General features: G+C 43.2%; 1 protein-coding gene and 1 pseudogene across 1 annotated transcript; both read right to left on the bottom strand.

The window, feature by feature from the left end:
- Positions 1-2,920: 2,920 nt before the first annotated feature.
- On the bottom strand, positions 2,921-8,571 carry LOC112899309 (annotated as a pseudogene).
- Positions 8,572-8,785: 214 nt separating this feature from the next.
- Positions 8,786-15,289, bottom strand: LOC112899310 (CTD small phosphatase-like protein 2). Its single transcript, XM_025967732.1, has 7 exons — positions 14,905-15,289; positions 13,824-14,061; positions 13,217-13,335; positions 12,699-12,795; positions 10,858-11,298; positions 9,885-10,222; positions 8,786-9,286 (listed from the first exon to the last, which is right to left on the bottom strand). The coding sequence occupies exons 2-7, from the start codon at positions 13,975-13,977 to the stop codon at positions 9,086-9,088; spliced, it is 1,350 nt and encodes a 449-aa protein (XP_025823517.1). The 5' UTR covers positions 13,978-14,061; positions 14,905-15,289; the 3' UTR covers positions 8,786-9,085.
- Between the last annotated feature and the right edge of the window lie 263 nt (positions 15,290-15,552).

Below are 15,552 nucleotides of genomic sequence, written 5' to 3'. Positions count from 1 at the left end.
CTGCGATGCAGGAATGGGAGCGCGACATTTTATTTTAATTTTTTCAATGCAAGTTCCTGGGGTCCACCTAGGTTTTCCATCAAAACCGAAGGGCAACCCTCCGTCGAATTATCCATACGAGTCTTTTCCTACCAAATTTTCCATGAAAATGCTTTCCGTAGGACTTTTTGACTATTTTCCTAAGATTTTGGCTCCAGGGAAATTCCGGTAGTATATTAAGTGAGGGTGCGTTGCAGGCTCGTAACCTTTATTTATTTTTAGGGAAACACGTGAATTCCGGTAGTATATAAAGTGAGGGTGCCTTGCAAGTCCTTTATATTTGTAACCTTTATTTTTAGGGGCCGTCCCCCTTCCTTCTTAATATATTAATATATAGCTCTCATGCGCATTTGAGAAGAAAAAAATAGAGGCTCTTTTAACGACACAGCCTTTAACGCCATGGACAGCCACATTTTCATGGTCCAGCGCCCCGCGGCCACCCGCCACTCGTGCCGCCACGACGCCCCGCTACCGCGCGCCACCCCATGCCCGCAAGCTCCTCCGCGTCACCGCTCGGTGCCCCGCTCCGTGCCGCTGCTCGACGCCGACACCACCGCGGCCCTGTAGCTCCTCGTGCCGTGGCCCTCGCTACCACCGCCCCTTGCGCCACACGCGCCCTCGCACAACTCACCGCTGCCCCGTGCGCCGCACCCCGCAGCCCCTCGCGCTGCCACGGCGGCGGAGGAGCGGTGGGTGAGGGGAGGGGCGCTGGGGGAGGGGAGCAGTGGCGGAGAAGAGGAGGGGAGAAGCGCCGAGGAGAGGAGCAGCGGTGGGGAGGGGAGGGGCGCCAGGGAGGGGAGCAGTGCTGGGGAAGGGGAGGGTCGCCAGGGAGGGGGCGGCGTGCCGGGGAGGGGAGGGTCCTCGGGGAGGTGAGGGGCGGCGGGATTTAGAGAAGAACGGGAGAGTACGATGGAGATGAGGGAAGAGATAAGGATGGAGAGGATAAGATGAAGAGAAGTACTTTGAGGGAGAGAGAAATAATAAGAGTAGTCTCGGTAGGGTATCACCGATCGTATTTTCAAGACTATTATCCACCTATTTGCAACGACCCAATTTATAGTAGTGATTTCAGGTTCTGAAAGAATAAATCAAGATACAGGTTCTTCATGACTATGTTTAGTCATGCTTTTTACCATATTCTCATGAACAATTCGTCCAAATACTGTTAGAACTTTGATCCTAATAGTTTATCAATGTCATTGGAGCCAGTAATGATAAGAGTTTGCATAACATTTTACTGAAAACAAACAAGATTTTGACAAGAGTTATCCCCTAGAATGTTTCCTAGATATAACTTTTTTGCCAAATGCCACTTGTGCTACAGAGATTATGTAGCTATTTCACAAAAGATCTGTTTTTCTTAAATACAGCACATCATTTAATCCTCGATCCTTTAGTTGACAAAATAAATTCCATCTAGCAAGAAGTTGATACTTCCAAGCTTATTTTCATGATGACAAAGGAGTTGGTGCCTCATAAATCATACTGCTATTACTGTCGAGCTAGGAAGACAGAGAAATGTTTAAAGGAATGATAGTTGCATCAACATCAGCCTACCCTCACTGGGAAGAAAAAGGATCCATATTCCATTGTACATTTCTTTTTTTGTATTAAGAAGAGAAGAAAGTATCTTTGTATTAAGAGGAGAAGAAAGGTCCACGCACCTTGGACAGGAGTGGAGGATGGGATTTTTACCATACAAGACTCTTACAGAGAAGAGAGGAAACTAAGACCTGACCACGAACACACACACATAGCCAGCATTACTAGACCACCCGGCCTAAACCCAGGGCAGTAAGCCCCTTGCCTCCTGCTGTTCGCCATTGATGGGACTGATCTTTGAAGGCCTGTAGGGCACCCTAAAGACTAGGAGCGGACCAGTCAAAAATACAGGCATTTCGGTATTTCCAGAGTATCCATGCTCCAAGAATGACTAGGGAATTAAATCCCTTTCTGTGCTGTTTCTGTACTTTCTTCTAGGATTTTCTCCACCATTCAGCAAAAGAAGGTAGTCCTTCGGCTAGGTACCAAAGTGGACAGGTTCAAGGAAGATGCTGAACCAGAACTGCCGTGCAAACACACATGAAGTGAGAATATGTTGAAACATCTTGTCTTCTTGGTCACAGAGAGGACACTGTTCTGGACGAGGGAGCCCTCTTTTTCGTAAACGGTCAGCTATCCAACAACGATTGCGAATGGCCAACCAAGAGTCAAATGTTTTGCATTTCTTTTCACACAAGCAAGCAAAGAGCAACCAAATGTTCTGAAGGCTCACAAGTCACAAGCAATCTTAAGGCGGCAGATGCGAGTACTAATCTTTCTGTCTTGGATATTCCCAGAAACAGATTAATCGCCCACCAACTGCTCATAACTAACAGTAATGCTTTTTATGTCATGGACATACTTTAGATGACCCTGAACCCAAGCAAGTGCGATCGTACCGATGCTCAGCAGCCGCACCACAAGGGTAGGGATAAGTGGCCTAACCCTAACAGATTAATATTCTTCTTGCTTAATCGGGTACAGACCCTATCTATATATAGATGGCACGACTTGACATCTAAGGATCATATCTCTAGAATTAAGGGAACAGATAACAACTCAAACCAATCTAACCTAATCTCTAACAGACCAGACCCACCCTAGCACCATAATGAACAGTGCCGCGGTATTATTCAGGTAAACAGTACCCAACCGGCCTTAGGAAACCTGGTTTGGCACTGCTACTTTGCATGGGCCCTAATGGGCTGGACGTGGCAGTTTAGTCCCAGTAGGTTGGACTGGGCTACAGATGAAACAACAAAGGATCACACGAAACAGAGGAAAAAATGTTTTAAAAAATAAAGGTATTAGCAATAGTAACAAAAGTAATAAGCAGACAGACAAAAAATTAACAGTTCTTCCTTCCATGCAAAAGATGGTATTATGCATATTCAGGTACTGACAATGCAGGCTCAACTACGCTGCATATTTAATTTTTCAAGCCCAAGAGCTCTACGGAACAAAGTGGCCAATGAAGCAGTATAGCCACTATGCCCAAGACCTTTAAATTATTACTTCAAATGAACTCAAGAACCCTACAGCAACATTACTGCTACTCTTCATCCTCATCCACAAGCTTGGACAGCATGTCTTCCACGAAATCTGCCAAGAGCGCATCTCCAGACTGCATAAGGAATGCCAGATTGTCTGTATGGTCCAATGATGCCACATCTTCAGAACTAGCACTGCTCTTGGAACTCGAAGCAATGGCATAGCTCCCATCTGCTTGCCTTGTGAGCCCTATGTGCACAAACAGCAGTTCCTCCATCTCCATCAGCCATGGCTGCAGGTGCTGTTCCCGTGCATCTCTCTCTTTGACACCATAACAATAACTAGCAAGCATGTATTCATGCTCCACTTCTCCACCTCCAATTATCAGTTTCTCAATATCACGTCGATCCATTAGGTCCTTGAAGAGAGGCAAAATTGCAACCATGGCGCCACGGGTCTCTAACAGTGAATCAGAGCACACTGAGATGGCCCAGACAGCAGCAGCACACACAGGTGATGACCTGACATGCCGGAGCACCCTTAGAAGACACTTTAGAAGCTGGGGACCCAACAAGGTGTTGCAGTCCATGATGTCCTTGATGTAGCGAATACAATCGATGAACACAAGGTACTTGGGATCTAGTATGATTTGCATGATACTGTCCCGATAAGCAGAGTGGCATTCTGTAATCGCCTCCTCCAGCATCTTTTGGTACTCAATAGGGATGTCTGAAGTGGCTGCCAAATCCAGTTCGTTCATAAGGATCCGAAGCACATCACCGACGTTCCCAGGGGTGAGGAAGCTCACCGCCAAGTTCAGAACCTTCTTTCGCACAGCAAAATTTGGATTTGCCAAAGCCGCTAGTACATCCACGGCCAGTTCGTCGAACCTTGGGTGATCCACCATAGTCATGCTAATGTGCTTCAGCCTGTCAAGCACTAAAACCGCGCTGCATATCTGAAGTGATGATTGCGGTGGAAATACTTCCAGAAGATTGCAATAGGCTCGTGCCACTGCAAATGCAAAGCCTGGAACAATGGACGGTGAGGGAAGGGTGCCTGCGCATGCACACACCACGGTGACATGTGGTGACAACATCAGCGAGGCAAAGGCTGCGACACACCTAGTGTCATTGATGTTTTCCGGTGAGCTACAGAAGAAGGTACATAAGATTTTCACCGCAGTCAGTTGGTCCTGGACCGTCCACAGCCTCACCATCCTTGCGTGATGCTGAATACGGCGAAAGAATTCATCCATGAAACAACTCCGGATGGCATGAAACAACTTCATGGTGAGGCTTCGCCAAATTGGAAGCAAGGCCAGCGATTAGGCGGCATAGGAGCAGGGGTTCAGGGAGTTTACCTCCAGCTATCAACACCGAGGTATGGTTTATAGCGGCTACGTTGGCAACCGGATTCTCAGACTCGAGATCGGCCATGATCATCAAGAAATCATCGCACGGTGGGGTGTCCTCCATGGCCGTGAGAGCAAAAGGGGAATTTTTCCAACCACTTGGTCAGCCTGTTTGGTATGTGTTGGGCCCGGTGGCACGGTATGTAGCGCGTGATCTGCATGACGTGCGTGACGTTTGTCTTCTACCTGAAAAGGTTAAGGATATCATTAACTCCTTTATTTTTGTTGTGAACCTTCCACCTAAGATGCACCTGATTTAGAATTAGGAATGTACTACAAACAAGGGAAATGCTTCACAGACAACCCATTAATACAACCGCTTTAGAACCAGGTAATCCAACCTCTTTGGTAAATTTTGGTAAATTAGTAAAGGCGAAATAGCCAAATACATCCCTCAACTTTAGTCTAAGGCTCACTTTGGTCCCTGAAGTATCAAATAGTCCACCTAAGTCCTTCAACTTTTCACATTGGATCAAAATGGTCCTTGGGCTGATGTGGCATGCCATATATTCATGCCATGTCAGTTTTAATTGTCCTTGGATGAGTCAATATGTTATAATGTCTCATTTAACCCTTGTTTCATCTAATTATAAATAATACTTTGCGTGGATTTGATAGTTTACAAGAAACCTATGTTAATGAGTCACCAAAAAATCTTATGCCCAATAATAAATAATACCTGGTACACAACCATTATAATAGGTATGGTGAATCAAAGGGGGGAAATCTACCATTTTATCATGCTGACTTGTTTAAATGATGCCCCTGCTGACATGGCAAGAGCACATGGTATGCCAAGTCAGCTTAGGGACCATTTTGATCCAAAATGGAATCTTGAGGGACTTAAGTGGCCTATTTGATAGTTTCGGGACTAAATTGACCCTTGGAGCAAAGTTCAGGGATGTATTTGGCAATTATGCCATAGTAAAGCACCACCCTGTTATGAATAGCACTTGTATTCAATATGAGGGCTCTTGACCCAAATATATATATGTACAGGTAATTAGCAATATGCACAAAACCCCTTATACAATTGGGGAAAATACAACGTGTATATATGTATATAACACACCCAAACGATTTTAACCATTTGATATCCCGGTTTTAATGTGGTTGTACAAATGGGTTGTACATATAGCAGTACTAAACCAGCTATGTGGCATGCAACCCTTCCCATTATACAAATTCAAGAATGACAGCCTACTATCAAATTTAAAATATGTATGGTGAAATCTCAAATAAAAGGTTAATTGAATATTCTGACACAGGAAACATCTTTGAAACTCGCAATTGCCAAATTTCTTCTTTTATGGAAGTTACTATTCTAACACTAAATGTTGAATTAGTCTTGAGATGGTATGTTCATATTTGACAATACCAAAATGCATCAAGATCGCTCTTCTTATAAAAGAATAATATCTACATTTATCTATATTTCTGATCCCTACCAGTCTAGCCTCCCAAAAGTCATCACCTTCTTTAAAAAAAATATGTGTTTCATGCTTGTAGGATGGGAAGAAGCGAATGCCATATATTTCATAGATGGTTGCTCTACCATTTGTGAAGGGTGCAGGCATGGGCGGACACATCGCCTGGCGAGCCCGGGCGTCTGACTGGGTCCTGCTGAGTGCCCAGGGGCAACCTGCTTCATAGAGGTCGGATGGGCAAAGAAATGCAGTGAGCTATTGGCAGCCCAACTTAAACTATCCCCTTGCGCTTGCAGCCTGCAGCACAGGGGCATCGAAAGGGCGTGCTAGCTGCTGTCTGCACATCGGCAACATCGAAAGGCTTGAGCGTGTGCGCAAGCTCGAAGCCAGTGCAGCCTCTTGCCACCAGCGTACAGTATCTTGAGCTGCAACAAATTGATCATTTGTTTATCTGGTTGTCGAGTCTCAAGGAGTGGCAGAAAGGAAGCGGCCAAGTTGATAACTGAATAATTGATTTTTGCTCTTGATATTTACTAAATAGTTGTACTTGATTGATAGATCCTTGGAGTATCATCAGTGCTCTATTTACTTATCCATGGTTTTCTACGTTGACTGGTAAATATTCAAATCACATGATGAAACTCCTGTTCTTAGATAGTTGCAGAAAATTAAGATTCAAAAAATGCAACTGCTTTGCACCCATAAGTTTGCATACTGCCTTTTTTTTGGAGAAAAATAATAGGTTAATTCTTTTAGAAAAAGCCTAAGCTTTCCTATCAACTTCCAGGTGCATTATACTCAATAATGGACCCATTGTTAGTCATTTATATGGAATTTTTAATTTGGTGATAAGGCATCAGTAGCATCAAAAAGCAAGTGCGTAGAAGTCATCAAGCATAAAGCATAAACTTGAGAGCTTAACGTGGTGAAATTAGAATTTTCCTGCAATGTCACATATCTGATTCTATATTCGCAATCAGAGATGTTCACTTGTTGAAAGCCATGCTTTGTGGAACTTCCAGTGATGAAGTGTGGTGTGCTACAGTTTCATAGTAAAAATAGTCGGCTCAAATCGTGCCTATGTCTCTGGTGGAGCATCCAAGCAAATAGAATATGGGATGCCAAAGGTGTGAGGAAAAACAAATGCCAGCCCAAATAAGCCAAATGTGCCCAACCGGGTTGTGGGTAACTGTGGGGGCCAACCAAACAGGCCCTAACTTCAGGAACTTTTTTTTTTGTTTACAAAAAACCAGTAAGTTGCACAGCTACTAGCATCATAGTTGTAACTTGGCATATATGTCATCCATCACATGCTAGGATCTAAAAGTACCACAAACTATTGAGCCAACAATAACACCATATAAGTGGACAAGTTGCCAGTCCACCATCCTTATTAACAATAGGTTGAATAAAGGAAAAGAACAACATCCAAGGTTTCTAGTAAAGGTCATACCTAGAACGGAGCAGCATACTTCGAGTTCACTGCAGCCAGCAGAAGCCATATGTGTGAGCAGTGATGATGTACTCCGATTCCTTGGGGCCAAGTATCTCTACACAGCCTCTTTCATCTACATACTGTATAGGATGTCGTCCATTATAATGGTAGTTCTTTGTCCAGATATCAGTCCTTGGGAATCAACCTCCATCTTCCGAAGAACCGCAATACCAGCCCCAGCCAGCCTGCAGTCCATCTTTACAATGCAGTCACAGCCTTCCAAACAAATCTCCTCACCTCATGTAGATAGAAGATTTATTAACCTGACTGACAATCAGGTTTGGTTAGAAGTATGCTCATTGAGAACATACTAACTAGATGTACATCTGATTGAAAGAATAACTTACTAGCAAAATTGTCTATGTTTGGCAGAAACTTTCAGGCTGTAGTATTGCTGAATATTTTGTTCTTAAAAAATTTGTGGTTCCAACAGTAACAGATACAGGAACTGTAGCAAACATTATCATTTAATTATGATACCATCCCATAATAAACTCAAGCAAATCCAAAGTGGAGAAGAGACCTGTTTGGTTCCTTCAGCATGGTAACTGTGACAGCAAGAAATTAATCAACAAGACAAAAAAAAAAGGGGGCCGATCGACCAGATAAAGGATAAGTTCTTGGACTGAATAGCTAATTGAAAGAATCAACAGAGGAACGACCTTCAGAACTCAGATTTAACTACTCTTTCTCACTACATGGTAATAATTTTAAATGATTAAGACATGATATTGAAGTATAGATTATTCACAAATCCTTCAGATGCCCGGCGGGGAGTGGACGTAGCTGGGGATTACCTTGAGCTCTCCGCCGCTGTCTGCGGCGAAGCCCGTAGGCATGCCGACGGCCAAGGCATACGCTTCCCGGCGCAGAACCGGCAGTGGCGCCGCGAACTGCAGCATCAGGCCGTCCAGGACGGCCCCCGCGGCGATGGAGGAGCACCTGACAGTGGGGAAGCACCTCCGCCGGTGCGGACCTGTGCGCCGCCGCGTGGTCGCCAAGAACGGCGAGCCGGCGGCGGCAGCGGGTATGTATTTGTGGAAGGGCAGCAGCTCGGACTTCGGAGTGATGGTGATGGGGTGGGACCCAGGAAGGTGAAAAGAAATGCGGTGATATCATATCCAATTTGTAACCTTTTAGAAGATTTTTGTAATTAGTCTTTCATTGTATGTAGATATTGTAGAGTATCATCATATAAAATATCTGCCACATAGGGTTTTCTACTGATACATGTTGCAGAAAATGCAGGAACATTGGCTAGAGTGCCTGCAGCTCCAATAGTCCAATTGCCATCTGAACCTGCCTTAGGGTCGCTCCCTCGCTTTTACACATGTTGCAGAAAAATGCAGGGACTACGGTAACTGCTTTGTTCGCTGCACAACTTGATGATCTAATATATCAACCAACCACCAACCTACATGATGTTAACAATGCGACACAATTTGCAACAAGACCTTCACATATGAAGATGGTTTATTCCTAGCAAGTACAGTTTACAACTGCCGAACTGCAGCAAATTGTACAAGGCGGACGACAAAACATACAACATTGCAACATGAGGGGGACCCTGATATGCTACTACATTCTACAGAATCACCATATCAGGTCGTTTTCTACATTTATCACCACTGCCTCCTTGATGCCCCGGAAATAACCCTTGACAGCAGTGTGGATGCATCACATCTGCATGTCCATTGTCAGAGAAGCCGCAGTGGCTACCTTCTCCCGAAGGTTGAACTTCCTTGCTATATAAGGCCGGACATCTTCAACACCAACCAAGCTTTCTAGGAATGGGAGTAATTTCAGCAGTTCTGTATCATTGGGATCATCAAACCAGCTCTCTATAGGTATGCCATTATCTAACTGGAACCCAAAGGCCTGCAAGTAGCAAAGCAATTTTGGATTCAAATCCAAATCCTCCTAGGTCCCAAAATAGGCAACAGTTGCAACCAAGCTAATTCAACATAAATATATACTGATAATAACTGACGATCAGCCAAAAGAAGGGAAAAATGGATAAATCTCAACTGCAAAGGTTGCTGCTACTGGCTACTCGAAAGACATACACTGTTCAGCATCTCCAGCAACCCTTAGGTCCTGATGTTAGCAAGTGCTCCAAGGGACTAGCATCTATTCCCATACCAGCATGGATCAACTAAACAAATTTTACTTATTTGTTCAACAAGATTCTACTTAGTAGCTTATATCGGCACTCCATAATTCTGGGAAACCATACATTGCACAGGAAACTACATTAGCCATGACATTTCCTACCAATCCATACTATTGTGAACAGTTCCAATCAGAATCTTCCAAGGACAATGTGCCAATGAATAAAGATGCTAATGGTAAGGATAAAACATACATGTCAGTGGTGAAACCAAATGGCCATCACTGGGCTAAGATGCTTACAGAAATGAAGATTGAATTGAAAAAAAAAACTCTGCAGAAAGGAAAAGGAGATGATAGTGCATACCTGTGGAGAATTATCAACAATCATTACACGGGTTAAGTCTCGTCCAAGAACTGTCAGATCCTTTAGGTAGTTTCCCTCCACATAGACGCAAGACTCGCGATAGACACGATGACGGAACAACTTTCTTTTGGGATCAAGAACATTGAGAAGTTGCTCAGCATAAATGCTTTGACTAGCAGTGAAAATAATTGTCTCAAACATGCTGGCAACCCTCTCCATAAATTCTTTAAGATAGGGGCGGCATCGAACATATATTGTGTGCTCTCTAAAGTTAAAATGAACTGGAAATGTGAAATCAGCATCCTCACAGTGTTCGAGAGTTGAATGGACAAGTGTTTCTGCATTGTAGTAAGATAAACATAAAATTAGGAAGGAATGGTGATTCCAAATTTATATCCAACTGGCCATAACTTGGCACAGGCAAGCAAAACAAAAGTAAATAAAAGGCTTTGGTCCAAAGTACAATTTAGGTAAGTTTCAGGCAACAACTACTAAGTGCAGGATTACTGACACACAGCAGGAATTGCCGATTCAAATCTAATAACCAAGATCTGCTATGACTATGCTGAACCTGAATTCCGAATGGCGGTGATTGTGATAACAGTCATGGTACAAATTCATCAGTGTGCAAATGACACTGATATAGTCTACCAGATTCAGGACCCTTTAGACAGAAATATTTGAATTTATCTTATTATCACACACACCAAACCCTAGCTTCAAGAAAATTGTTCCAAGTTACAATAATACAAGACCAGATCTTGCTAATCTCATTCTTTAGCTAACTAGTATTCTTAGATAAATGCATACTCCTTTCAAAATTTTGCATTCTAGAGTCAGCAGAAATTTTGCAGTTCTGAACAACAAATAATACCACGACCAGCTTTCTTTGCAGTTATTCATACAAATAGCTATAAGAAGCTATAAAACACAGTATTGAAGACTGTTAAATACTTATATAGCCAGGTCTTACCATCCAGATCAAGTACAAGGGTAGTTGTTGGGCAACTCCGGGTCTGCTTTGGAAGGAGGACAGGGCGAAATTTGGGGACCACCGTAGATAAATCAGGTAAATCTTTGATAAAAGAATATGGATCGAACTCATCATACTCCTCAGTCTCCTCAGCATCACCATAACCTTCCGTTGAGGTAGAATCTTGACTCTGTTCATCAATGCACTCCAACTTAGACTGCTGCATAGCAAGATATATTGCTGACACTTCTGAAGAAAGGTTTCCCAGTTCACTGTACTCATCCACTTCAAGCAATGTGCTCTGCCCAGTAGATTGCAAATTGAGTGTGCAGGAGTGATCACTTGCCCCATCACAAGTGTTGCATGCAAGGTTTGGCCCGGATTTTAGGGAAGATTCCTTGCTACCATGAACAGGTGCTGTCTGTTCTTCTAATGAGCCAGCTGAAGCAAATGAAGCACATTTATCATCTAAGCCATGCATCAACAATCAAGTAATGAAGAAACACGGACTCAAAAATGAAAATAAATACAGACAAGAGTGACATTGTGTGTAAACAGCATGGATGATGCATAAACTGTCAACACTACCAAAAGATTATTTAGACATAACCTGGCTTCAGAAGTACAGCAACTCGGTCACACAAGAAAAACTAAACATGTGAAAACATGAACAAATCAAGGACCAACAGTGATTGCATAAGCATTGAATTATTCAAAATGAAACAGATTGCAACACTTTATAGAACCAGCTTAAAAGTCGATTTTCTCAATTATTTCAAGGTGATCCTTTATAGACAGAGACTTCCAGGGAGATCGAAATATTCGATTGTTCAATGAACAAATAAGACTGAAATTAAAACTGACCCTATCATGTGCATAAGGGTCCATGAGAGGGAGCAACAGAACCAGGCCTCCCTAGAGTCGGCGCACTATTCAAACAGAATAGTAGACTTAGGATTTGGCTGTTATTTAGAGACAGGATTAGATTGGTTTGTTTCCTTAGTTCCAGAGATTAGCTTCTTAAGGGCAAGTCTTTCATTTATAAGGATGGAATTAGTGTTGATTTTGATTAAGCAAGAAATAGATCAAGAATTCCTATCTCCCTCTATTCCTGCCCTTGTGGTGTGGCTACTTTTCATCGACATGGTCACATTGCTTGGGTTCAGGGCCATTTAAAGTATGCCCGTGGCAGGCCCCAGTTATAAATTCCTACGTCAAAAGCTGGATGTCAAATTATTTCCTTGAAAAGAAATCATTTGTAAAATTGGTCCCCAAGTTTGCAAAACAGTTCAGAAAAAGATTGCTAAAGATGTAGTCTTAATATTTAGCTTCACAATAGAATTAAACAAAACAACTTGAGAACTTGAAATTTCTATGAGGCTAATAAGAAACCAGAACAGGAATCATTTTTTTTATTTTTTACTCGAACACGCAGGAGGGCTGCATATCATTATATTAAGAAGAAAACAGAACAGGATTCATCAGTTTTGAAGTGGTGTGAGCTGCTGTTTAACAAAAATTGCCACAGTATGATATGCTTGTCATTCTCAATTTAATGAACTAAAACTCACAACATTGTGCATAATAGAAAGAACTATCGATTGATATTAATTTGAAAGCATTTTGTGGAAGATGTTGACTGCCGATGACATATTAAAGTCACTGCCTAAAAGACCCTTTAAGTTAAACAAGGAAAAACTATGTAAAGTTAGCAATGCATTTAAGATGATACTGAGTAAAAACACATTTCATATCAACAAATGAAATGACAGAACATAAAGATGGTCAGCTTGTACCAGAAAAGGATAAGGGGCTAAGAATCGGATCTACTATTTATATACCTTTTGAGAGGTTATTCAGACCACCATCCTTGTGGTGATGGTATGTAGGGGAGTATATGGAATTGCTTGGACGATCATCTGCACCGTCATCAGAGTGCTGGACCAGGAAATAAATACAAAATCATGAGTATGCATACTAATAAAAACGTAAGAGAAATGTTTGTCCCCTGTTATTTATTGGCCCAAAATTATTACATTAATCAGTTTAGCTATGCATACTATCCAGTTACCGCTGATAAAAAATTATTACTGGAGCAAGGATGTACAGTGTACACCTATGCACCACAGCTAAATTAAACAGTTGGCCCAAAATGAGCAAGTCATAGTTGGCCAATTCTTATCTAACAATTGACTAACATAAGTATACAAGCAAACATGGTGAATAACAACAATCAGATTATCAGCATTTCACTTCCCTTCAGTTTTGCTTGGGAGAAATTATCAACAGTGATATTAATATACGAGAGTACAGCAGAAAGGTTAAGTAACTTCAGTTTAAACTTAACCAAGAACTCTACCTGCAGATCATGGGGAATACTAGGGGCCACTTGCGGCGCCTCATTTTCAGTATCAGCTGTGTCACATGCAGCTAACAACTTCCTTCCTCCTTTAGAATGCTTCTTGGAAGTGACTCCAACTGCATGGTAACAACACAATTATTGAAATCAAATTCAGCCACTGCTCAGATCGTAATAGTTAATCAATGTAATGATAGAACATCAGAAGTAACGGTTGAGTGCAAAAGATAAATTTGCTACCAGAGAGGCAGCAGCATCACATATTCACATCCAACAATATAATGATATGAGTAAAGCAACCTCTTCTCAAAGCAGTGCTAAAATAATTTATTGTGTATGATTCACAAAAGGAAAGGGGAGTTTGCACACAAGATATATCATCAGGTTAACAATATCATACTACAGATCAAATAAATGAGAATAAAACATAGCAAGCAGTCTTTCTACCATCTACATTATACAGTAGAAAAATAAGTTTGTTCCTAGCTAATCTGGATAACGCAAATAATTAATATGCTTTCTTTTCTGCCTATTGAACTGTACAGGGAAAAAAATCAGATCACAGCATTTACATAGAAACAATTCCAAATAAAATACGGAACTTTACCAGGTTTCTGCTTCTTGGAAGAAGACGTAATGAGATCAGTTACTTTCTTTTCAGCAACTGGAGGCTGAGTTGATCTTCTGGATGGCCTGCTTGTTTTAGGATTGACATGATCCCCAGCTGCAGATCTTGCAGCACCCTTTTTCCTTGTATGCATTGTTAACTACGAGCGCTATCTCAGAAGCAACTGACTCATGCAACAGAAAAGAAACTGTAGAAAAGCTTCCTTGACAACTTCCAACTGAAATCAATAAGAACAAGTTAACCATGGAATTTCCTCAGACCACTAATGCAAAAAATAGAATTTCATATTTAGTTGCGTCCTTACATCTACGCTACAGAAAGGACTAGAAGTAACGATAAACAAGAAGCACACAGGAACAACAAAATTAGGCAACAAATATTAATTGATGGCAAAAATTTTCAAATGGAGGTGACATGCCCTACAATCATAACAGTCTGTGTTTGGAACAGACATATTCAACTGACATCAGGAAATCCGTGGGCTAAATTTTGAACTGATAGTACATCTTTCAGGACAGATTGTCGCCAAATAACTTGGAATGCTCGTGGAGCTAAGAGAAGTGAACAAGCATGGACTAGAGATTTAGCATTTTGCTTACACGTCCACTGAAACATGACCCCTGAACAAATTGGAAGCACCCTGCGCAGCAAACGGAAATCCATAGAGGGCTGCGCAAACCTAACAAACCCTCACTAGACAAAGCCAGTGGTGCAGGATTCGCATGCCCTGAATAAACACTGGCATCGTTTCTCTTACGATGTACACCATCCACTAAGCGCCAAAAAACGAGCCTAAAATTCAGCCAGTTTCTAGCTAGTTCACGCAGACTGCGGCATTTGTGCAAGACGGGCCATACTGAACTGGTGGAAAAACCCCAAACATCTGTACCACGAAACGCTCGATTCCACCAGCTGAAATCGCGCATGGGGCCAAGCGGAAATACGGGGAGGAAGAACCCCCAAACCAGCAGCATTGCTCGAGACCACCCGGCAAATCGAGCGAAACGGACCGAATCGAGGAGAGGCGTGGTCTCCAGGAGCAGGGAGGGGAGCCTCTTACCGGGAGCGGAGGAGGATAAGGAGAGCCCCGCGAGCTCGGGCCCTCCGGCGCGAGCCCCTGCGGAGGGGGCGTCTCGGCTTCGGCCGCCGGAAACCCAAACCGTAACCAATCCGGCGCCGACGCGGAGCTGCAGGCGACGTGGAGGAGCAGCCGGGTCGGGCGGCGGCGACCGGAGCGGGACGGCGGAGGCGGAGGCGGAGGCGGAGGGCGGAGCGCGGTCGCCGGGATCCGGTTCCGCGTGGGGGCTCGAGGGGGCGGCGCGTCCCCGGGGAACGAAACCCTAGCGGTCGCCTATTCGCGGCCTATTCGCCTCCGGAGAGAGACATGGCCGACGCGGGGGGTTTTGCGGGGGAGGGGGGAGAAATGAGGGAGGGGAGAGGAATGCTGCTCACTCGCTCAAGCCCGCCAGGTCATTTGCCTTGCCAACCAGTTTACTGTACCAGTCGTCGGTATGACTGGTGGGACCCACGTGGAGGTGACAGGGACGGGGGACACTTTTTATGTACTTGCAAATTTGCTGTGCTTTGTAACATGTGAGAGGACAGACAGGAAGCAGAAGAGGATTTCAAACTTAATCGGACGTGATTCATCTTCAACTTCCGATCCACATCGTGTGAGCAACCACGCAATCCATCTTCAACTTTAAAA

This window comes from Panicum hallii, chromosome 7, assembly GCF_002211085.1.
Source record: "Panicum hallii strain FIL2 chromosome 7, PHallii_v3.1, whole genome shotgun sequence".
In the NCBI taxonomy this organism is placed as follows: Eukaryota; Viridiplantae; Streptophyta; class Magnoliopsida; order Poales; family Poaceae; genus Panicum; species Panicum hallii.
Note: the sequence above shows the minus strand (reverse complement) of the source record. Positions and strands in the feature narration are given on the sequence as shown.

Coding starts and splice junctions, on each gene's coding strand:
- LOC112899310 (XM_025967732.1), bottom strand. CDS start 13,977: ATGCATACAAGGAAAAAGGGTGCTGCAAGATCTGCAGCTGGGGATCAT. Junction 13,336..13,823: donor TTCCAAGAAGCAGAAACCTG/GTAAAGTTCCGT, acceptor GTTACCATGCAG/TTGGAGTCACTTCCAAGAAG. Junction 9,287..9,884: donor TTGTTGATAATTCTCCACAG/GTATGCACTATC, acceptor TGCTACTTGCAG/GCCTTTGGGTTCCAGTTAGA.